At 44.4% G+C, this 25,509-nt stretch overlaps 1 protein-coding gene across 1 annotated transcript in view; it reads left to right on the top strand.

Moving 5' to 3' along the window:
• LOC124776729 overlaps positions 1-25,509 on the top strand; it is a 47,805-nt gene that overhangs the window by 6,508 nt on the left and 15,788 nt on the right. Inside the window, exon 2 of the mRNA XM_047251848.1 lies at positions 23,393-23,512. Within this exon, the coding sequence (XP_047107804.1) occupies positions 23,393-23,512 (120 nt within the window). The remainder of the gene's footprint in view (positions 1-23,392; positions 23,513-25,509) is intronic.

Genomic DNA, 25,509 nt, shown 5'->3' with positions numbered 1-25,509 from the left:
TTGGAACGTGCGGACACTCTCATTCAAGGATATCGACGGGTCACACAATCAGTCACCTCGTTGCACCACTGGGCGTCTCTGTTGATAGTGCTGACACACTCGTCCACCAGTTGGTTTACTGAAGGGAGTGTGCCCCCTGGGTTCCTCGCCACCTAGCCGAAGACCATAGAGCACCTCCCGACTTCGATCTGCGTGCACCAGTGAAGGATACAGTCCGTGAGAAGCCCTATGTGAATGATGGGGAGGTTATTGATGCCGCAAGACGTTGGCTCCATACAAGCATACAAGCCCTCCCAGTAAGGATGCGTAAGGCCATAACTTGGAACGGAGATTATGTTGAAAAACAAGGTTTTGTAGCCAAAAGATTGGGGAATAATATCGGGTATTGGAATCCCGTATAAAAATAATCTGCTTTCAGGAAAAAAACGTGTTGCATTATTTCTTGAACGCCTCTCGTATTTGAAAGATAGCAAAACAAGGAAAGGAATTCAGTTAAGAAATATTTACTGTGTCGGATCTCATGAAATGTAAAATCTTCAAATTCAGAGCAGAGAAACGTGATGATTAGGAATGCTAAGTATGACTCGTCTGAAACAAGACTGTATGGCGATCCATATAAAGAAAAGTAAGCGCCAAGGAAAGGCTATTACAAAGTTCCATTTACAATGGTAATGAAAAGCAAAATGGTTTGTAATTTGGCAGCCGCGATCAGAAGCACAGATATATCATCTACACCTATATCCTATAAGCCGTCTTAAGGTTTGTGCTGGAGGATGCTTCGTGTACCACCACTACTTCCTCCCTTCCGTGAGTGTTACGCATAGGAAATGACAGTTGGTCTGAATGTGAATGTCTCTAGTTTTATCACCGCGGATATTTAATGAGATGCATGTGGGAGAAAGTAATATTTTGTCTGATTCGTCTTGGAATGTGCGTCTGCCTTATGAGTGCCATGAGTGACCTTGCAAGGCTCTCGCGCTCACAAAACGAACTACAGGCGAAACGTGCCATCCTTCTTTGTTATCTCACGTATCTACTCCGTTAATCTCACCTTGTATGGATCCCACGCTGACGAGCAATACACAAGAATCGGTCGAAGGAGGGTCTACACAGGAAAGGTATCCGCAGATAATCTAACTAATAATAAAACGGTAAAACCATCGCCGTGCGGGATTAGCCGAGCAGTCTATGGCGCTGCAGTCATGGACTGTGCGGCTGGTCCCGGCGGAGGTTCGAGTCCTCCCTCGGGCAAGGGTGTGTGTGTTTGTCCTTAGGATAATTTAGGTTAAGTAGTGTGTAAGCTTAGGGACTGATGACCTTAGCAGTTAAGTCCCATAAGATTTCACACACATTTGAACATTTTTGTAAAACCATCGCGTCTGTTTATCTGTTTGAACGTGCTAATCACCAAAACTACTAGACGAATTTTCATGGGATATTCACAGGTAACTTGATCCTAGCCTAGGGCAACATATAGACTTTATTTCATCCAAATCAGATCACGGAAAAAACAGATATTGTGATTTAAAGTTTTATCTTTAACCTTCAGATCTGGCTAATCTCCAAAACTGCAAGACAAATTTTCGTGGGGTTTATATAGCTTAGCTTGGAACAAAACAAAGGCTTTATTTCATCAAAACCAGAAGACAGAAAAAAAGATATCGTAAATAAAATTGTACCTAAAATCGTTTCCTCTTCTTAATAGTTTGGAAGTTTGATCACCACAGCATAGTACACCAGAGAACCAACAGATTGGGCATTTAGTTTCGTAGTACAGAGAAGAACCAATAGATGACGTTATTAGTGTTTTTTACGTCAGTGACAGACGTTTTATCGGAAGTTTACGTCGATGACAGAATTAAAATGTTATTAGTGTTTTTAACTCACCAAGCCGGGCCCGCATCTCGTGGTCGTGGTCGTGCGGTAGCGTTCTCGCTTCCCACGCCCGGGGTTCCCGGGTTCGATTCCCGGCGGGGTCAGGGATTTTCTCCGCCTCGTGATGGCTGGGTGTTGTGTGCTGTCCTTAGGTTAGTTAGGTTTAAGTAGTTCTAAGTTCTAGGGGACTGATGACCATAGATGTTAAGTCCCATAGTGCTCAGAGCCATTTGAACCATCAAGCCGGCCGGTGTGGCCGTGCGGTTCTAAGCGCTACGGTCGCAGGTTCGAATCCTGCCTCGGGCATGCATGTGTGTGATGTCCTTACGTTAGTTAGGTTTAAGTAGTTCTAAGTTCTAGGGGACTGATGACCTCAGAAGTTAAGTCCCATAGTGCTCAGAGCCATTTGAACCATTTTAACTCACCAACAGATGTTTTTCTTCGGAAGTTTACGTCAGCGACTGGATTAAGGATCACAATCTTATCTTTATGAATACAAACAAACAGGGAACTTTCTTGGCTAGGATATACGAATTTACTGATTTCGGTTTGTATGTTAAAAGCTGAACGACATTGCTTTATTTGTTTCGATAGATTTTATTTATATTTTTTGCTACAAAAACGAATTTATCAAAACTGCTTTGTGGTCTGGGTGCCTACTCATTACATCTTCATTTCGTTTTGTTTATGAATAAAATTCCCTAGAAAATGGTTGTGTCTTGCTGAATACACCAGAACAGCTAAAAGACTAAGGACTATGCGGTCTCAATAATCTAATAAAGATTGTGAAGCGAGACTTACTGTGGCTCAAGACCCTCACGCTTTAACTTGCTCTTTGGAAACTCCTTCTGAAAACAAGGCCTGATCTACCTCTGATCAAGAGCGTCTCTCTGCTCAGAACGTTTCGCTGACTTACTTCTCTCCAACGTGACATCTTAGAAACGGAAATTTTAATGGGAAGCGGCACAGGCGTGTGAGTTCTTACGCTCCGAATCCCTCTTATCCCCAACAGTTTACCATTTCACTTTAAACCTGTACAATTCCCCGTGAGCTTATGTTATGCCATTACCACAAACAATACACAAGGTCAGACGTTGGGTCTTGCAGGCGTGGTCTTTAGTGTCAGTCACTCTTCGCATGGTCGACTCTCTGTGGCTTTCTCCCACGTTAGTGAAGGAAACAAGCTCTTTGTTCATGTCCCCAATCATACTAAGAAAGGAAGCTTTATAAGTCAAAAAGAAATTCTACGTTTACGAAGTCTCGAGCTCGGATGTAAATAAACGCCCAGACAACGCCAGGTTTCTAAGCTATTGGTTGAATAAATAGACTGGCGTGATACAAGCGGCAGTCAAAAGTAATCGCCACATAACTGTTGATACATTTATCCCATTGTGAAACAAGACGGTCAGTGCCTTCATGAAAGATGCTTGTTGTTGCCTATGGAACCATGATTGTATCCAGGCAAGCAGCTCTCCGTCTGAACCAAATCGACGGTCACGAATGTTTTTCTTCGGGTCCCTCAGGTTGCCATGGTTGTTCCGAGTACGCTGTAGAAGTTTCGCCTACACTTCCTTCATACAGTCCGTCTCTCCATGCGATTTTTATATTTTTAGAGTCCTGAAGAAAGACATTCATGGTCGTCGATTGGCTTCAGACGAAGAGGTGTACGCCTGGTTGCAGTCAGAGTTCCGTAGTCAACCACAAATGTTTGTCCCTGAAGCCACTGACCATATAGTCTCACAGTGGGTTGAATGTATTAACAGTTATATGGGGATTACTTTTGAAATAATAAACAGTTTACCTACCTTTTCCATTTGGCTCATTTTCATTTCACTGCCCCTTATAGTTATAGTGTAATAATTAGGAAAGATAGACTTACATGAAAATGCATTCCGTCGTTTACCACTTGAGAAGGAAGACAAGAGATATTGTGAAATCAGATTGCTTTAAGACTCCCGTTGTGACAGATTAATAGACCTGCGTGTATTTCGCTGACATCCGTGTAAACTATGTTCGTGATTGCGTCATTCAGCCGTTGCCAGTCCGCGCTAGAACACTGACTGCCTATATAACTAAAGCAACCAATGTTACATAATTCTGGTGCTGCGGGAAGATAGCCAGTTTCTTTACATAATCTCACGACAGTTCGGAGGAACGGGCGGTTACGTAAAAATGACACAGCGCCGATTAGTGGCTAGGAAGTGCGTTCCGCTCTCCACGCAGCGGGTCCGGATAACCCCCAGCCGTTCGGAGATTAACGGTTCATCAGCTGGAGGCGGCGGGCGAGTATTTTTAACCGGTCGGCAGCTGTTTTAACAGCCTAACGTCACGATGACGTAGGGTAATCTAAGGAAAAAATGGCTCTTGGCCTCGGGTAGGAGTGTAGATTCTGCAAATCAGTGTCAAGTTCATGAAAGACATTTTCATTGTACCACAAAACTAAATGGTCTTTCCTCTACACTCCATATGCATCTTAAAGACATAAACTAGGATCTATATTACTAAATGATTATACCGGTGAACGGTACTCAATTCCAGTTGCTAATTGCTTCTCTAACAGATTTCAGTGGCATCAAAAATTTGATTTTCAATATTTCATATAAATACTGAGCGAATTTAAAAAATTAAAATATTGCTACAATCTACTTAGTAAGACATATAATCTTACGTTAAAGGCTTTTGCACAGTAAGACAGATGTTCCTGTTAGACACTGTGTACATGTCTTGAGGCAGTGTATCTCATGGCGCACACATTACCCAGACTATGTTCACCCACTACTTGAGAATGAGAGCACTTAACGACATCTACATCTACATAAATACTCTGCAATCTCCTATACGGTGCATGGCGGAGGGTACCTCGTACCACAACTAGCATCTTCTCTCCCTGTTCCACTCCCAAACAGAACGAGGGAAAAATTACTGCCTATGTACCTCTGTACAATCCCTAATCTCTCTTATCTTTGTGGTCTTTCCACGAAATATAAGTTGGCGGCAGTAAATTTGTACTGCAGTCAGCCTCAAATGCTGGTTCTCTAACTTTCCTCAGTAGCGATTCACGAAAAGAACGCCTCCTTTCCTCTAGAGACTCCCACCCGAGTTCCTGAAGCATTTCCGTAACACTCGCGTGATGATCTAACCTATCAGTAACAAATCTAGCAGCCCGCTTCTGAATTGCTTCTATGTCCTCCCTCAATCCGACCTGATAGGGATCCCAAACGCTCGAGCAGTACTCAAGAATAGGTCGTATTACTGTTTTATAAGCGGTCTCCTTTACAGATGAACCACATCTTCCCAAAATTCTACCAATGAACCGAAGACGACTATCCGCCTTCCCCACAACTGCCATTACATGCTTGTCCCACTTCATATCGCTCTGCAATGTTACGCCCAAGTATTTAATCGACGTGACTGTGTCAAGCGCTACACTACTAATGGAGTATTCAAACATTACGGGATTCTTTTTCCTATTCATCTGCATTAATTTACATTTATCTATATTTAGAGTTAGCTGTCATTCTTTACACCAATCACAAATCCTGTCCAAGTCATCTTGTATCCTCCTACAGTCACTCAACGACGACACCTTCCGCTACACCACAGCATTATCAGCAAACAGCCGCACATTGCTATACCCCCTATCCAAAAGATCATTTATGTAGATAGAAAACAAGAGCGGACCTACCACACTTCCCTGGGGCACTCCTCACCTCCGATGAACACTCACCATCGAGGACAACGTACTGGGTTCTATTACTTAAGAAGTCTTCGAGCCACTCACATACTTGGGAACCAATCCCATATGCTCGTTCTTTAGTCAGAATTCTGCAGTGGGGCACTGAGTCAAACGCTTTCCGGAAGTCAAGGAATATGGCAAGAGATTCGCAATAAATGCAAGCTAAGTAAGGAGCCAATGCAGTAGAGTACTCTCTGTAAAACCGAACTGGAATCTCATCAGGACCTGGCGATTTATTTATTTCCAACCCATTCAGCTGCTTCACAACCCCAAGGATGTCTATCACTATATCCTCCATTCGGGAATCTGTACGAGACTCAAACGGCGGTATGTTTGTACGATCCTCCTGCGCGAAAGATTTCTCAAATGCTAAATTTAAAATTTCAGCTTTCGTTTTGCTGTCTTCCGTTGCCAGGCCAGACTGATCAGTGAGTGACTGGATGGAAGCCTTCGACCAGCTTACAGATTTTACGTAAGACCAGAATTTCCTTGGGTTTTCATCAAGAGCTTTTGCTAAAATATGACGGTGGTAGTGGTTGTATGCTTCTCGCATCGCTCTTTTTACAGCAGCACGAATCTTTACTAACTTTTGCCTGTCCTCATTCTCCCGATCTTTATTGTACCCCGAGTGCAACTGTCTTTGCTTCCTGAGGATTCTCCGAATTGCGCTGTTAAACCACGGTAGGTCTTTTCCGTCCGTAACCCACTTTTTCGGCACGTACTTCTCCAATGCGTGATTTACAATGTGTTTAAAATTTGCCCATAAACTCTTCCACGTCCATCCAACAAACTCTACATATAATTTCTAACCTGTACGAAACATCTTTTCACTGCCACGCCATGCTGAATGATGAAAGGAAAAAAGTTTATTTCTTGTTACATTCTCGCTGTTCACGCGGTAAAATCTCAACATCAGACATGATTTTTTAATTCATTACTTCCTTACTGCTGACTCTTTTCCCAAAGCACTTTTATTACTACTGACTCCATTCGCAACACACTTTGCAGACTTAACACTGAATGTACCTGCAAAATTATATCCATGTACGACACACAGTCCAGGAGATACGACACCATAAACATTGGAATGAATGAAAAACAAGATTTTGTTTCAAACGGAGCACAAAGTACCAAAACTGTACTCATCCAGTGTTTTCTAATGAGAGGATTTAGCAACTTTCAACAAACTTTAAACATAATTCTTTCTCTCGCTTGCATGCTTGACCTGCAATATTTAAGACAGTATATCATTTGTACATTAATCGGACGTTTTATACATGGAAATGCGATTCTTTAAAGACTCGGAGTGTTAAAGTGGCCACTGGTTTAATACTTACGATCGAAGAGCAAGTGCCCTGCATGTCATCCCTGGATGTCTTATTGAAAACAGGTTCTTGAGGTTTCGTGTATAAATTTTCGAGAAAATATTCTCCACCTTCCTTCGTGAGCCTAGCGATTTATGTTTAAATATTCGATTACAATCTTGTCGGGTATTTACACGTTCTACTCCGTACGACTTCGACGTATTCTGCCAATCCAAGCAGCACGGGTAACAGCACGGTCTTGGGCGCCTTGCCACGGTTCGCGCGGCTCTCTCCGTCGGAGGTTCGAGTCATCCCTGGTACATGTGTGTGTGTGTGTGTGTGTGTGCGTGTGTGTATGTGTGTGTTGTCCTTATCGTAAGTTAGTTTGAGTTAGATTAAGTAGTGTGTAAGCTTAGGGACCAATGATCTGAGCAGTTTGGTCCCATTACCACAAAAAAAAAATGGTTCAAATGGCTCTGAGCACTATGGGACTTAACTTCTAGGGCATCAGTCCCCTAGAACTTAGAACTACTTACACCTAACTCACCTAAGGACTTCACACACATCCATGCCCGAGGCGGGATTCGAACCTGCGACCGTAGCGGTCGCACGGTTCCAGACTGTAGCGCCTAATTACCACAAATTTTCAATTTTTCCTGCCAATCCAATCTAATATGGATACCACCTTTTCGAGCAATACCTGCAGATACGTTGCAAATCGTTTCGCAAACAGTCTTTCTTACATATTAACACCGTCCGTTGTGGACGAGCGGTTGTAGGTGCTTCAGTCTGGGACCGCGCGACCACTACGGTCGCAGGTTCGAATCCTGCCTTGGGCATGGACGTGTGTGATGTCCTTACGTTAGTTAGGTTTAAGTAGTTCTAAGTTCTAGGGGACTGATGACCTCAGATGTTAAGTCCCATAGTGCTCAGAGTCATTTGAACCATTTAAATATTAACTGTAATTTCTTAATGCCCTACCAAAAAATTGAAACCTATTACCTGATGTAACCAAAGAAGAACCTATGCAACGTTGTCATATTATATCAGTATGCAAGATTAAACTCAATTTTTTTTTATTGACTCACGTCTCTCTTGTTAGTTTTCTAACCAACAACAGTTTTTATGTTTTTAATGATGACAAAGCTGTTACGATCGCTTACACCAGACAAATTCTTCAAAGTGATGCTGGACTCTGGGTGCAGGTTTTAAAATAACACCATCTTGTCAGTGGCAGAACAATCTGCGAAAAGAGGAAGGCTGCGACTGACATTACCCGCTCCGATATTAGAAACGTATCTGCGAAATATCGGTCCTAACACTATTTACAACGATGCAACAGAAGAGATCTCTATGTCTGCGAATGGCGGCGTATTCAGAACAGCAAACTGCCATTTCTCTCGGCCACTGAAATGGCGATTTTCTTACCATTCATAAATACAAAACCATTTTGCCCATGAGGTGAACCATACTTCACTATTTTGCAAGTAAATTTATACTTTTTGTTGGAGTTTGCTTCCCTCAAGCTAGTCATATGAAAAAAGAATCTAGCGTAGTTCATTTTTGATCAGTATAAGCGAACAGTTTACCGTTATTTTGCAGGAGACATTCGGGCACTGGTTTGAAGTGATCTACAAAGTCGAAGAAAACTTAATAAGGATGGTTTGCCCAACGATCGACAGACTGAGTTTACATGTTAAGTGTACGACTTTTTTCTTCATTGCATTTGTTAATAAGGAAAGTAGGTTCGCTCTAGTAAGCGAACCTAGGTTTCCATGTTAACTTCAACTTTTTGTGTATGGGGATACTCTTTGTAAGTATTCTCCTGATATGTTATTCTGTCTCTGAAAGAATTCCAACACTTGCAAGAAGCTTAGCACCGGAAACACGCAGTCTAGAAAAAAAGTTGACAGTTAAATAGTTACAGTTCATACGAATGTATGGTGTCTGCTCTTTCAGGCATGTCTTCTCGCTACATTCCATATGCAGCTTAAAGACGTAAGGTAGGATCTATATGACTAAATGATTATCGCGGTGAACGGTACTCAATACCAGTTGCAAGTTGCTATCAAACAGCTTTCAGGGGCACTAAAAATTTGGTTTTAACATTTCACATAAATATTGACCTAATTTAAAATGTCATAAGCTACTCAGCTGTGATACATATTACGTAAACTGAAGGTGGAGGAGAGAAAAATGAAAGCAACTAATGATATTAGCTGCATCGGGCCTTTGTGCGGAATCAGGGGCTACGAGTGTGCCGTACTAGGGCTCGAACCCGGGTTTTCCTGCTTACTAGATACTTGCGTTAACCACTGCGCTACCCCGACACGCTATTTATCGCAAATGCGCGGACTACATCAGCACGCTCCCCAGCTGACCCACACTTTCCCGTAGTGCTACCTACCTGGATAGATGCCGTTGGGTGGAACTTCCATACGGAACTCACGACAGGACAGTATGTTTGTACGATCCTCCTGCGTGAATGATTTTCTAAATGTAAAGTTTCCGTATGCTGTCTACTATTGTCACACCAGACTGATGAATGAGTGACTGGATAGAAGTCCTCGGCCCGCTTGGCAATTTTAAATGGGACCGGAATTTACCGGATTCTCGACAAGACTAAGGTATGACGGTAGTGGTTGTTGTGTGCTTCATGCATGGATCTTTTTGCAGTCGCACAAATTTCTACTAAGGTTTTGCTGTCGTCATTTGCACGTTGTTTTTTTGGAACGAGATGTTGACCTGGTACACAGTTGTCATGATTCCTTCGATTACCACAGATCCCATGGAAGCCGGGGTGAATGTTCCCCACAGCGTAACACTGCCGGCGCCTGGTCTGTTTTTGTGGCGCGGTGAAAAACTTGAAAGTGGTTCAAATGGCTGAGCACTATGGGACTTAACATTTGAGGTCATCAGTCCCGTAGAACTTAGAGCTACTTAAACCTAAGTAACCTAAGGACAGCACACACATCCATGCCCGAGGCAGGATTCGAACCTGCGACCGTAGCAGTCGCGCGGTTCCAGACTGAAGCGCCTAGAACCGTTCGGCCACACGGGCCGGCGGCGACGGGGTATTCCGACACGACCGTCGACCTGGCGCAACAAGAAATGTGATTCATCCGACCAGGAGACATGTTTTCTCCGACCCACGGTCCAGTCTCGATGATGAAACGCCCACAGCAACCGTAATTGCCGATGTCGCTGTTAGCTTCTCCTTTTCCAAAATCCTGGTTCCCAGGTGTCGGACCATAACAATCTCCTCTTTGCCAAAGTCGCTTACGTCAGTAGGTTTTCCCATTTGCGGCCCGTATGATATCCCATCCGTCACTGCTCCGCTTACATACTTTTCTTAGCGCCACCTGCCCGCGATGCCGACAGGTGACGTTCGTGACCTTCTGACTCATCAGTTTATATGGTCTCTGTGTCTACGTTGTTCCACCCCATTCTCTTTATTTATACGCTGGTGTATAAGAGGTCATATACAGGGTGTTCAAAAAATAGTGTCGAATATATTGATAGGCGGTAACACTCATCGAAACAAGACAAATGAATGCAATAAATGTGGGTCGGGAAATGGATACTTTGTGAGATAAGTCCACGCTCCTCCATGTCAGGCGTGCGGACTGTGCGGTGCCTTCCACTGTCAGACTTCCGAGGTGCGAGGGTTCCTGTGTCCCTCAGACGCCGGCCAGGGTGGTCGAGCGGTTCTACGCGCTACAGTCTAGAACCGCGCGACCTCTGCGGTCGCAGGTTCGAATGCTGCCTCGGGCATGGATGTGTGTAATGTCCTTAGGTTAGTTAGGTTTAAGTAGTTCTAAGTTCCAGGGGACTGATGACCTCAGAAGTTAAGTTGCATAGTGCTCAGAGCCATTTGAACCATTTTTTGTCCCTCAGACGCTGGAAAAGTCTGCCGAACAGCTTATCAGAGGGCACTCCGCACTGTGGATATTTTTGAGCGGAAAGAGCAGGGGCTCGCAGGTTACGTCCGTTTGTTAAACATTAGCAGAATATCGTATCCGTCATTTTACTTGTCGAGTAGTAGGCTTCCATTGCTAACAAGTGGTGGAAGGTAAATGTACTACACCATTTGTACAGCGCAATAACAGTAAACACATAAGTAAATCCGAGTTTGGAAGAAGGGAAAACACTATCGTATGTACCCAGGGATGACAGTACTGTACAATAAGGCACACAAACACGACGAAAACTATAGTAGCCTACAACACGATTCGAACCACACAACTGACCGCTGATCGCCTAAAGACAGAGTACTGTGAGTAAGACATCATAATACCCTGCCGACACATTGACGGAGCGCCAATGCAACGACTGTGCTAATATCTGTATCCGACTGTCAAAAATGGCTCTGAGCACTATGGGACTTAACATCTATGGTCATCAGTCCCCTAGAACTTAGAACTACTTAAACCTAACTAACCTAAGGGCATCACACAACACCCAGTCATCACGAGGCAGAGAAAATCCCTGACCCCGCCGGGAATCGAATCCGGGATATCCAAGTGCCGCGCAGTTATTTCTATAAACATGTGTTTATATCCGAAAGTATCCGCTTTCGGACCCATGTTTATTGGACTTCTTATACTTGTTTCGATGAGTACTACCACCTCTCAGAGTATTCGACACTGTTTTTTAACATCCTATATAATAGTTTACATCAGTATGATTGACACTCTGATGTAGTAGGAGTAATCCAACGAACTACAGACCTATATCATTGACGTCGGTTTGCAGTAGGGTTTTGGAGCATATACTGTATTCAAACATTATGAATCACCTCGAAGGGAACGATCTATTGATACGTAATCAGCATGGTTTCAGAAAACATAGTTCTTGTGCAACGCAGCTAGCTCTTTATTCGCTCGAAGTAATGGCCGCTATCGACAGGGGATCTCAAGTTGATTCCGTATTTCTAGATTTCCGGAAAACTTTTGACACCGTTCCTCACAAGCGACTTCTAATCAAGCTGCGGGCACACGGGGTATCGTCTCAGTTGTGCAACTGGATTCGTGATTTCCTGTCAGGAAGGTCGCAGTTCGTAGTAATAGACGGCAAATCATCGAGTAAAACTGAAGTGATATCAGGTGTTCCTCAGGGAAGCGTCCTGGGACCTCTGCTGTTCCTGATCTATATAAATGACCTGGGTGACAATCTGAGCAGTTCTCTTAGGTTGTTCGCAGATTATGCTGTAATTTACCGTCAACTAAGGTCATCCGAAGACCAGTATCAGTTGCAAAGCAACTTAGAAAAGATTGCTGTATGGTGTGGCAGGTGGCAGTTGACGATAAATAACGAAAAGTGTGAGGTGATCCACATGAGTTCCAAAAGAAATCCGTTGGAATTCGATTACTCGATAAATAGTACAATTCTCAAGGCTGTCAATTTTCAGCTAAGTACCTGGGTGTTCAAATTATGAACAACTTCAGTTGGAAAGACCACATAGATAATATTGTGGGGAAGGCAAGCCAAAGTTTGCGTTTCATTGGCAGGACACTTAGAAGATGCAACAAGTCCACTAAAGAGACAGCTTACAGTACACTCGTTCGTCCTCTGTTAGAATATTGCTGTGCGGTGTGGGATCCTTACCAGGTGGGATTGACGGAGGACATCGAAAGGGTGCAAAAAAGGGCAGCTCGTTTTGTATTATCACGTAATAGGGGAGAGAGTGTGGCAGATATGATACGCGAGTTGGAATGGAAGTCATTAAAGCAAAGACGTTTTTCGTCGCGGCGAGATCTATTTACTAAATTTCAGTCACCAACTTTCTCTTCCGAATGCGAAAATATTTTGTTGAGCCCAACCTACATAGGTAGGAATGATCATCAAAATAAAATAAGAGAAATCAGAGCTCGAACAGAAAGGTTTAGGTGTTCGTTTTTCCTGCGCGCTGTTCGGGAGTGGAATGGTAGAGAGATAGTATGATTGTGGTTCGATGAACCCTCTGCCAAGCACTTAAATGTGAATTGCAGAGTAATCAAGTAGATGTAGATGCAGATCTAGATGTAATACTGGGTGGACAAAATGGAACTGGTCCCAAAAATATTTACTGTAGGACTGGCGTGGGATTGACCCTTCTTAACGAACTTCATTGCAGTTAAAGACGATACAGCGTTTGACTCGACTTATTAAACGGTGAGATAAGCGTAGCAGATCTGTCTGCGGGTCAGCAGCAATAGCGTTTTCAGCGTCCTGTTGTGCATGAGGATTATTTGAGTACATCTCACCCGTCAGTTGGAACCACAGGTAAAAATGTCTGGGAGAGAGATCAGGTAGTCGAGGTGACTAGGACACTGGACTACTTCTGCCGGTTGTCCTCTCCTCACCCAAAAACCTCATGCAGTCGTGATAAGGTTGTCAATGCGATGTATACACTTGCTCCGGCTTGCTGTGTGTTGACTGACACATAGGTTAAACAGTTTCTGGATATATCAACAGTGTGAACAGTTTGATGAAAGAATCGTCTTACGATGCGGATACCAGATATTACGCGCCAAATACCGACTACACTACTGGCCATTAAAATTGCTACACCACGAAGATGACGTGGTACAGACGCGAAATTTAACCGACACGAAGAAGATGCTGTGATATGCAAATTATTTGCTTCTCAGAGCATTCACTCAAGGTTGGTGCCGGTGGTGAGACCTACAACGTGCTGACATCAGGAAGGTTTCCAACCGATTTCTCATACACAAAGAGCAGTTGACCGGCGTTGCCTGGTGAAAAGTTGTTGTGATGCCTCGTGCAAGGAGGAGAAATGCGTACCATCACGTTTCCGACTTTGATAAACGTCGGATTGCGATTGTGGTTTATCGTATCGCGACATTGCTGCTCGCGTTGGTCGAGATCCAATGACTTTTAGCAGAATATGGAATCGGTGGCTTCAGGAGGGTAATACGGAACGCCGTGCTGGATCCCAACGGCCTCGTATCACTAGCAGTCGAGATGACAGGCATCTTATCCTCATGGCTGTAACAGATCGTACAGCCACGTCTCGATCCCTGAGTCAACAGATGGGGACGTTTGCAAGACAAGATCCATTTGCACGAACAGTTCGACGACGTTGCAGTAGCATGGACTGTCAGCTCGGAGACCATGGCTGCGGTTATCCTTGACGCTTCATCACAGACAGGAGCGCCTGCGATGGTGTACTCAACGACGAACATGGGTGCACGAATGGCAAAACGTCATTTTTCCGTGTTTGGCGACATCGCGGTGAAAGCACATTGGAAGCGTGTATTCGTCATCGCCATACTGGCGTATCACCCGGCGTGATGGTATGGGGTGCCATTGGTTAAACGTCTCGTACACCTCTTGTTCGCATCGACGGCACTTATAACAGTGGACGTTACATTTCAGATGTGTTACGACCCGTGGCTCTACCCTTCATTCGATCCATGTGAGACCCTACATTTCAGCAGGATAATGCACGACCGCATGTTGCAGGTCCTGTACGGGCCTTTCTGGATACAGAAAATGTTCGACTGCTGCCCTGGCCAGCACATTCTCCAGATCTCTCACCAATTGAAAACGTCTGGTCAATGGTGGCCGAGCAACTGGCTCGTCACAATACGCCAGTCACTACTTTTGATGAACTGTGGTTTCGTGTTGAAGCCGCATGGGCAGCTGTACCTGTACACACCATCCAAGCTCTGTTTGACTCAATGCCCAGACGTATCAAGGCCGTTATTACGGCCAGATGTGGTTGTTCTGGGTACTGATTTCTCAGGATCTATGCACCCAAATTGCGTGAAAATGTAATCACATGTCAGGTCTAGTAAAATATATTTCTCCAATGAATACTCGTTTATCATCTGCATTTCTTCTTGGTGTAGCAATTTTAATGGCCAGTAGTGTATGACATTCCGCAACGGCTCTTCGAAGTACTGACGGGGATTTTCTGACGCATAGTGTATCATGTTCTATGAGTTCACATACGATGACAGGACGAACCAGGCTTCCCCTGAAGCAATGAAATACCAATAATCCAAAAGTCCTGATTCCGTTACACTCGGAAACTACCGGCAGAACTCAACAAGCTTTATCCGATGCAGAACAATATATTTACAAGCATTCAGATGCAAGCCCTTTTTGATAATGTTTCGACGTGACAATCCCTTAATTCCCATTTACACAGGTAAACGGCGTTGAGATGTCGTCGGACTCTGTTCCAGGCTCTCCTTCACTCCGGTGTTGTTTTCTGATGTTCGAACTCTGTTCAGATAGTTACGGCTGTAATTCGCTACAGAGCCCGTTTCGCGTTTTGGCACTAATTTTTGCATTGGTGACTTAGTTGGATATGTGGAAAAAACATCCCAGTTTTAAATTCTTGTGCAAACGGTTCAACACACGTGTTCTACGAAATAGGTTTTGCATAACACTCGACAATGAATACGCGCTGTTTTATCACGAGCACCATTTTGTGTTACATTCAGCTAGCCACTAAACACGTCTGCTCCTCTCACTCACTCAAACGTAACGACATAGCGAAGAACTCGGAAAAGAGCTTTCGGGAGATGCGCATTCGCAGACGTGTTACAGCAACCGGTCGGGACATCGAGATCACGGTTGCCGGCATTTTCTCTGCTGTGGAGTTCTCCTATTCATTAACAAGGGTCAATACCGCGTCAGTGCTATAAATATTTTCCAGGTCAGTCGTATTTTACGCACCATGTATAAGTATATGGTTCACATTTTCATTTCTGCAGTCGAGACAGTTGAAAATGAACGCGGAGTCTTTACAGTAAATATGAATTACTTTCAGCGTAGCTACAGTTATTCAGAATAACGGCGATGTTTCTCGATTGTATGAAAATTTAATATCTGCAGAGACAGGTTTAAGGTATTTGTCTGCCGATAACACGTCTTGGATATTGAATTGTATTGATCTGCTTAGCATTAATAACCACAACAAAATTTTTGAAATAAATTACATTTTTTGTTCCTGCCACATGAGTCAACAACTCTAATTTTATGCAAGAATCTACACACCATTATCAGCATAGGAATAGGTTTGCCGACCACTCACGATTTATGTTGTTCGAGGCAGATGAATATACCAAATCATCGATCGACAGCGATAACACTGACGATACATATGACAATAATAATAACTGTTACGAGAAAAATTATTGCGACGAGAATGATTATTACTGTAGTTGCTGCGATCCTTAGGTCCACGACCGATTTCTTGCAACTGTCTACGCTATTCTTTTCTTGGGAAATCTCTTCATCTTTGCATAACTTCTGCAACATATGTCCATTTGAACGTGCTTATTTTAGTGAAGTCTTGGTCTCCCTCTACAATTTTTATTCTCTACATTTCCCTACGTTATTAAATTGGCATCCTTGATGTCTTAGGATGTGTTTTACCAAGCAATCCCAACTGGCCAAACGGAAATCCATCATGAAGCACCTTTCAGACTCCACCAGGTTCTGATAGTTCTGTCACACACGGGTGCGTTTTATCTCTACAGGACCGTTCCCGATCCCAGAAAGTGCACCAACGTTCGAAGAACGCCCATACTTTGTATAGGTGGATGAAGCTAGACGCCTGCAAATACAGGTCTGTATGTGTGGGCCTAAGGTGAAGGAAATACCCCATTATCCATTCATTTTCCATCTGGCGAAGATGTCCAGAAATGGCAGACAGCCGCCCTTCTTCAATTCCATCGTAAATTTGATATTCTCATGGATAGAATTCAGACACTGCAACAAGCATGATAGTTCTTCTTCACCGTGGGGCCACACTACAAAAGTACCATCCAAAGTATCATCCACATATTGCCAGAAGACTTTTGGCTCTGCCCTCTCCTCAAAGTTTTCCATAAAAATGTTTACTACCTGAGGGGAGAGAAGGCTACCCATGGCAACACCGTCAATTTGCTCAAAATATTCTCTGTTGAATAAAAAATAAGTTGAAGACGGAAATTGGATGGATCATTGGGATATTGAGTCTATCGTAAGCCCACACATGCAGACCTGTATTTGCAGACGTCTATCTGCCTCTGCCCAACACAAACTATGGACGTCCTTCGAACGTTGGTGCACCAGGTATGTGCTGTATCTGATAGAGACAGCCTTGCAAATGAGCTGGAACACCTACAATCAGTGTCCAAAAGTAATGGATAATCTTCACATCAGATCAGATGGTTCAAATGGCTCTGAGCAAAATGTGACCCAACTTTTGAGGTCATCAGTCGCCTAGAACTTAGAACTAATTAAACCTAACTAACCCAAGGACATCACACACATCCATGCCCGAGGCAGGATTCGAACCTGCGACCGCAGCGGTCGCTCGGTTCCAGACTGTAGCGCCTAGAACCGCACGGCCACTCCGACCGGCCACATCAGATCACACAGCTTTAAGAAAGAAGAAACGTGACCACCCACAAGAGCAGGAGAAGGAGCGGTTGAAGTCCAGGGCATCCTTCCAGTACGTCGGCAGTATTTCGTCAAATTCGGCAGAATCTGAAGAAAACAACATGTCAAAGTAATATTTCGCCCACCTGCAAAGACTTGTGCTCTTCTCTGTTCGGCAAAGGGCGATCTGGGATTGCGGAAGGTAGGACTCAATAGAATACCATGTCAGTGTGGCAAACCCTACATTTGTCAGACGACGCGCAAAGTGCGTGAAGGATGCGTTGAACATGATCGCCACACTCGCCTTCGTAGCCCAGTAAGTCAGCCATAGCCGAACTTTGTATCTCCACAGTACATTCCATGGATTACTCTTCCACGGAAATCTTGGCCTCGACGAGATCCTTCTAGGATTCAGTTTTAAGGAATCGGTGGAAATACGTTTAGCGTAAGATCTCATTAATCGTGATGGCAGCTTTCAAATGGATAAGGTGTGCGACCTGGTGATATCTGTAATTTCTCCTGTAAGAAAACATTTTATAACATATGGCACATCTAGCGGTATTTATTTTTATCCATTTTGACATCTGAATTTTAACTCCGCGAATGCTCATTCCGACAGAGAGCGTGCATATAGTATCTCATTACGCATGCTCCTGCGCGCCATGTTGTTGTTGTTGTGGTCTTCAGTCCTGAGACGGGTTTGATGCAGCTCTCCATGCTACTCTATCCTGTGCAAGCTTCATCATCTCCCAGTACCTACTGCACCCTACATCCTTCTGAATCTGCTTAGCGTATTCATCTCTTGGTCTCCCTCTACGATTTTTACCCTCCACGCTGCCCACCAATACTAAATTGGTGTTCCCTTGATGCTTCAGAACATGTCCTACCAACCGATCCCTTCTTCTGGTCAAGTTATGCCACAAACTCCTTTTCTCCCCAATTCTATTCAATTCCTCCTCATTAGTTATGTGATCTACCCATATAATCTTCAGCATTCTTCAGTAGCACCACATTTCGAAAGCTTCTATTCTCTTCTGGTCTAGACTATTTATCGTCCATGTTTCACTTCCATACATGGCTACACTCCATACAAATACTTTCAGAAATTACTTCCTGACACTTAAATCAATACTCGATGTTAACAAATTTTTCTCCTTCAGAAACGCTTTCCTTGCCATTGCCAAGTCTACATTTTATATCCTCTCCACTTCGACCATCATCAGTTATTTTGCTCCCCAAATAGCAAAACTCCTTTACTACTTTAAGTGTCTCATTTCCTAATCTAATTCCCTCAGCAGCACCCGACTAAATTCGACTACATTCCATTATCCCGCGCGCCATAAATGGAGCAATATTCTACGACGGCATGTAATTCGACAGAGGTCGCTCATGTAACGGCTGTCTTTGTGCGCGCGACTTGAACTAGCAACCTCAGTGCAAAACAATAACCTGAAGATGGCTGAATGGTTGTTGTGGTGTCACAGCCAGACACCACACTTGCTAGGTGGTAGCTTAAATCGGCCGCGGTCCATTTAGTACATGTCGGACCCGCGTGTCGCCACTGTGTGATCGCAGACCGAGCGCCACCACAAGGCAGGTCTCGAGATACAGACGAGCACTCGCCCCAGTTGTACGACGAGATTGCTAGCGACTATACGGACAAAGCCTTTGCTCTCATTTGCCGAGAGACAGTTAGAATAGCCTTCCGCTAAGTCCATGGCTACGACCTAGCAAGGCGCCATTAGCCTTACATAGTTTGAGAGTTATCGTATAAATGTCTCAAGAAGAACGTTGTAAACCAACAAAGAATAAAGTTAAGTATTCGAGGAGCTGCATACTTTTCTTATTAGAATCAATACTTATCCTGTTCCAGAATTCACGCCAGTCGGCGTGTGTGTACGCGTGCCTTTCTTTCGGCTACCCGTCACTGTGGACTGGCTGCCTTAGCAGTCCACATCAGTTGTCAGCCGATACATTGTGGCAGGAAGTCGATGTCATCTGACTGCAATCCGAAAGTTCATGGAATACTCTTTATGCCAGGAAAATTTCAATAATCACAAACAACACTAATGCATTCTGGTGGCCATTCTACTTCTCCCCGATGATTTCCATTCTAATCATTTACATACACGCTGATGATGCGTGTGTGTACGACGTTACACTGACAACTGACCACTTCTCCTGGGCGCTTCACTTCTGTTTATCTGGTTGCGTATTACGGAGACGCCCGTAATGGCAGACTCAGCTTAAACGTGGGCGCCTGACAGTTATATTAGCCTCAGCACTCGCAAGCTTTCCAGGCGGCAGGCTCAGTCTGAAGGCGAACACATCCTCCTCAGAAACATCGCCAGTTGTTTCTTTTAGTGTACCGCCTACAGACAGACTGCCGAACTAAATGTTTACTGGACCTTATTTGTGTTAAATATTCAGTACCCTGCCATCTATAATTTTTAAATTGCTTTGCTGGTTACGCATACATAACACATTGATTATTCTCCCCTCCCCCTTCTATGTCTAAAGCACTTAGACCCTCGATTCTCTTTCAATATGCAATAATAAACAGTCCAAACGAAATAAGAGGAAGCATAAACACTCATCTAATTCAATATGACGATTTAAATAGCGGAAGAAAGCTGTAAACAAACATCAACGACTGCTGAGTTTTGAATAAGACGAGGTTTTTGGAATGGAGATAATAAATTCGGAAAAAAATTTTAGGTAAAATTTAGATGAAAGAACTTAATTATCAAATCTTTATAGTATGAACTTTATTTTCTTAAGTATACTATACGGTTCTAATCTCTGCACTAGTAATAAAACACAAAATCAATAAATTACATAGTCTCAAACGTGTTTAATTAAAAATAAACCGAAGTAAGCTAATAATGAAGTCTTGATCCATGGCGTTCTTGGTTTTATTTAGTTGCATAGCCATTTGTGTATATTACTACAGCACACCTGGATGGCACAGAATCCACAAGTTTGGCCAATCGCGACTGAGGAATCTTCTTCCATTGCTCATACAATTCTTGATAGAAAGCCTCGTTGTCGGTGCAGTTTTGCTGGCCAACGCCTCTATCCGGCTCGTCCCAAAGATGTTCTGTGGGGTTCAAGTCTGGACCTTGTGCTGCATCGGAAATGACTTAATATGACAATAAGGATGCTTCGGATCGTTGTCGTGATGCAGTTGCCAATTACGATGTATATTTCGTCTTCCGTGAGGTGTTAATATTTCATCATACTTCCGATTATCCATTAACCCTTTAATGTCCACGAAAAGACCTACACCACTTCTTGAGAAACACCCCCACAACATGGTGCTTCCTCCTTCGTGTTTCATGATGGATACTTGGCACCTTCTGTCATTCCTGTTGTTTTCCGACCGTCGAATGTACTGTATCCCGCCTGAGGAGAAGAGATTAAACTTCCATTACTCGCTAAAATTTTTGACCAGTCTTCAGTGGTCCATAACTTGTATTTCTTTGCAAACCGTAGTGTGACCTTCCTCTTTTTCGCACTTATCGTAGGTTTTCGAGAAGTTCAGATCTACAGCTGCTAAGTGAAACACGGACCTTCGCCCTATGTTTTACCTGAAGATCATCATATATTGCCCGGACTGAGTCTTTGAGATCAGCCATCGATTGCCTTCTGATTATCTTCTTTTGGACGGTTTTTTGGGTCCGACCACTTTGTGCAATGTGTTCTATCCTCCCCCTTTCTTTCTGGAGGCGGACCCAGAGACTCACAAGCAGTTATGAGATGCCAAATACCTTCGTAACGAAGGACTGAGTTTGGCTGTTCAGACAACTTGTCTGAAATCTGCTGTGTACTCTTTAGTTTTAAGCGTTGCAGTAAGTAAATAAAAATATCAGAATTAAATTACCTTTTTGTAGCTTGGTTCGTTTGCAGCTGCATCCTACAAAATACTAAGTAGCCCCTTGGCAACACTGTTTACGGCTTAAGTCCATGCTTAACTGTACTCAGTCTTCCTGGTTAGCTGAGTGGTAACGTGTGTGCCTCCCGTGCAACGGGCCAGGGTTCGATTCCCAGCGAGGTTGGAGATTTTTTTCGCCACTAGTGGAGTGGGCGTTGTGCTGTCATTATCATCAGTTCATCAACACCGACTTGCAAGTCGCCCAATGTGGCGTCGCCTGAAATAAGTCTTGCAAGCCAGCTGCCGAACTTCTCTGGATGGAGCCTCCTGGCGGTCAGTGCAACACGATCATTTCATTTCATTTGCCTGTTTTCAGCAATCAGTACATGTAACCGCGGTGAGGTTAAGCAGTCATTTGCCTGAATAACTGGTTTCTTTCGATTCTGCGTGTTAATAAACAATTCTACCACCCTACTAGTTCAACTACAAAATACTTTTGAGCGATACTATAGTGTCTCTCAACAGACAGCAAGTTAAGACCTGACAAAGGGCTGACTGTTACCATTCTTTCCGAGGGAACATACGCTACTGGCTATTAAAATTGCTACACCAAGAAGAAATGCAGATGATAAACGGGTATGCATTGGACAAATATATTATACTAGAACTGACTTGTGATTACATTTTCACGCAATTTGGGTGCATAGATCCTAAGAAATCAGTACCAAGAACAACCACATCTGGCCGTAATAACGGCCTTGATACGCCTGGGCATTGAGTCAAACACAGCTTGAATGGCGTGTGGAGGTACAGCTGCCCATGCAGCTTCAACAAGATACCACAGTTCATCAAGAGTAGTGACTGGCGTATTGTGACGAGCCAGTTGCTCGGCCACCATTGACCAGACGTTTTCAATTGGTGAGAGATCCGGAGAATGTGCTGGCCATAGCAGCAATCGAACATTTTGTGTGTCCAGAAAGCCCCTTACAGGACCTACAACAAGCGGTCGTGCATTATCCTCCTGAAATGTAGGGTGTCGCGGGGATCAAATGAAGAGTAGAGGCACGGGTCGTAACACATCTGAAATGTAACGTCCACTGTTCAAAGTGCCGTCAATGCGAACAAGAGGTGACCGAGACGTGTAACCAATGGCACCCCATACCATCACGCCGGGTGATACGCTGTATGGCGATGACGAATACACGTTTCCAATGTGCGTTCACCGCTATGTCGCCAAACACGGATGCGACCATCACGATGCTGTAAACAGAACCTGGATTCATCCGAAAAAATGACGTTTTGCCATTCGTGCACCCAGGTTCGTCGTTGAGTACACCATCGCAGGCGCTCCTGTCTGTGATGCAGCGTCAAAGGTATCCGCAGCCATGGTCTCCGAGCTGATGATCCATGCTACTGCAAACGTCGTCGAACTGTTCGTGCAGATGGTTGTCGTCTTGCAAACGTCCCCATCTGTTGACTCAGGGATCGAGATGTGGCTGCACGATCTGTTACAGCCATACTGATAAAATGCCTGTCATCTCGACTGTTAGTGATACGAGGCCGTTGGGATCCAGCACGGCGTTCCGTATTACCCTCCTGAACCCACCGATTCCGTATTCTGCTAACAGTCATTGGATCTCGACCAACGCGAGCAGCAATGTCGCGATACGATAAACCGCAATGGCGATAGGCTACAATCCGACGTTTATCAAAGTCGGAAACGTGATGGCACGCATTTCTCCTCCTTATATGAGCCATCACAACAACGTTTCACCAGGCAACGCCGGTCAACTGCTTTTTGTGTATGAGAAATCGGTTGGAAACTTCCCTCATGTCAGCACGTTGTAGGTGTCGCCACCGGCGCCAACCTTGTGCGAATGCTCTGAAAAACTAATCATTTGCATATCACAGCATCTTCTTCCTGCTGGTTAAATTTCGCGTCTGTAGCACGTCATCTTCGTGGTGTAGTAATTTTAATGGCCAGTAGTGTAGTATTGCCCACTGCAGGTCGCCATTTGCGTCAGTACGGCACGTCGACGTCAATCTTTTCTCACTCTTATAGAATCCAATACCTACTGAAACCTGAAATTTATCTTCTGTGCGACCTATGTCACATATGGAGATTGCAGCGCTGTTCGTTTTGTTTTACGCTGCTATTATAGCAATACTCTTAGCCCCTATGCCAGTTTTGTCTAATTTTTGAAACGTGTGGTGTTGCAGGCGGCGCTGGTAGCGTGCGTGGTGCTGCTGCTGGTGGCGGCGGTGGAGGCGGCGCCCAAGAGGGCGCTGTGGCCCGCCAGCGTGCCCTACAGCCCCACGGACAACGGCTGCAACGGGAAGGTCAGTAGCCCCTACCCTAGTCACCTTCCTGCTGTTCACTAGCGCTACTGCAGTCTGATTAAGCACAATGACGGCGCTCATGGGGAAAAACTTCCACTTGTGGGCAGTGTGGTATTTTGGTTACCATAAAACTCTGTCTACACCTACATCCACAGGGTGATTTTTTCCACCGTGTACAAACTCTAAGGATTGATCAGTGGGAGGACACGGTAAAAAATGTATAATGAACTTACGTCCAGAAATGTATGGTTTCCATGCTAGAGACCGCTTATTCAATCATATTTTGCTACAGAGACTGCGTTCCAACACGCTGTACAATGCTGTCACAGTTATGGTTTCCTCCTAGAGGGTGGTACTGTTCCTCATACTTCACGCCCTAGCGCCCTCTCCTGCCATAGTAATTGGTAATTTTGTGTCCGATTCACTACTCTTGCTGACTCACGTTGTAGTGGATGTGATACAGGGTTGTACACACTGGTTCCGTATTCGAATCTAGTGCTTACGAACATGCTATTTACTTGCGGAAAGGCAAATGGCAACGGTCAGCGGGCAGCAAGGTTGTATCAGGAGACCTATCCCCGTAGACAACAACAACAGCATTCAGTGCTTGCAACAGTGTTTCGCCGTTTTTCTGAGACAGGATCGTTTCAGGAAGCAGGAAATCGTGAAGGACGTACCAGAAATGTTGGGACACCAGATTTGGAGGAAAATGTGATTAACACTGTGGAAGGCGACCGGCGTGTCAGTACCAGGCAGTTGGCCCTCAGTACAGGGTATGCCAGACGACCGGATGGAATATTCTCTATGACAGTTGTTGCTATCCTTATCACTTACAGCGTGTGCAGGATTTACTAGCGACAGTCTTTTCACGTCGGGGGCAGTTTTGTTACTGGTTTCTTCACCAGACAATCACGACTCCGGGATTTGTGTCATCCTTTCTATTCACGGATGAGGCCACTTTTACGCGGAGTGGTGTCTTCAACTTTCATAACAGTCATCTGTGGAGTAGCATGCAGAAACCTCATTGTATGGTGACAGCAAATCATCAGCTTCGGTGCAGCCGGAATATGTGGGCCAGAACAATTGGCGATCGTATTTTGGGACCAATCTTTCTTCCAAGTCGCCTAACAGGCCAAAACCATCGACGTTTCTTGCGGGTGACATCGCCTCCTCTGCTGTAAGAAGTGCCATTGATGATTCGAAGGGTTATGTGGTGGCTACATGACGGTGCTTCGCAGTTAACGTCCGGACGCATCTCACGCGTGTCTTCCCTGATCGATGGATCGCACGAGGGGTCCAGTTGCATGGGCTGCTCGTTCACCGCATCTCAATCTGTGCGATTTCTGGTTATGGGGCCACCTCAAAAGTACCGCCCATGCAGAACCCACTCCAGATGTGGAGAGAGTGGAACAGCGCATTCGTGCTGCCTTTGACACGGTTCAGATGCAGCCTGGCCGATGTGAACGTGTGAGACAGAAATTGCTAGGGTGAGTACACGCATGCGTTGAGGCAGATGGAAACCATTTTCAATTCATACTGTAACTGTAGACCGCAGTCTCTGTAACAAATTGCGATTGAATAAATGGTGTCTAGCATGGAAACCATGCATTTCCGGACATAAGTTCGTTAGACCTTTTTTGTTCCGTATCCTCTCATCGATCAGTCGCTAGAGTTTGCACGTGGTGGAAAAAATCACCCTGTGTACTCCGCAAGCCACCCGACTGTGTATGGCGGGCAGTACTACTGGTACCAATGTCTAGTCCAACATTCCCTGTTCCATTCGCGAATGGCGCGTGGGAGGAATGGGTGTCTATAAGCATCCGTATTAGCTCTAATTTCTAGAATTTTCTCGTTCTGGTCATTTCGCGAGACGTATTTGGAAAAAACTAATATATTGTCCGACTCTTCCCAGAACGTACTCCCTCGGAATTTCAAAAGTAAACCTCTCCGTGATGCACATAACCCCTCTTGTAGCGTTTGCCACTAGAGTTTGTTGA

The sequence above is a fragment of the Schistocerca piceifrons genome, chromosome 2 (genome assembly GCF_021461385.2).
Source record: "Schistocerca piceifrons isolate TAMUIC-IGC-003096 chromosome 2, iqSchPice1.1, whole genome shotgun sequence".
NCBI classification, from domain to species: domain Eukaryota; kingdom Metazoa; phylum Arthropoda; class Insecta; order Orthoptera; family Acrididae; genus Schistocerca; species Schistocerca piceifrons.
The sequence above is the reverse complement of the archived record's forward strand: the minus strand, read 5'-3'. Positions and strand labels throughout refer to the sequence as shown.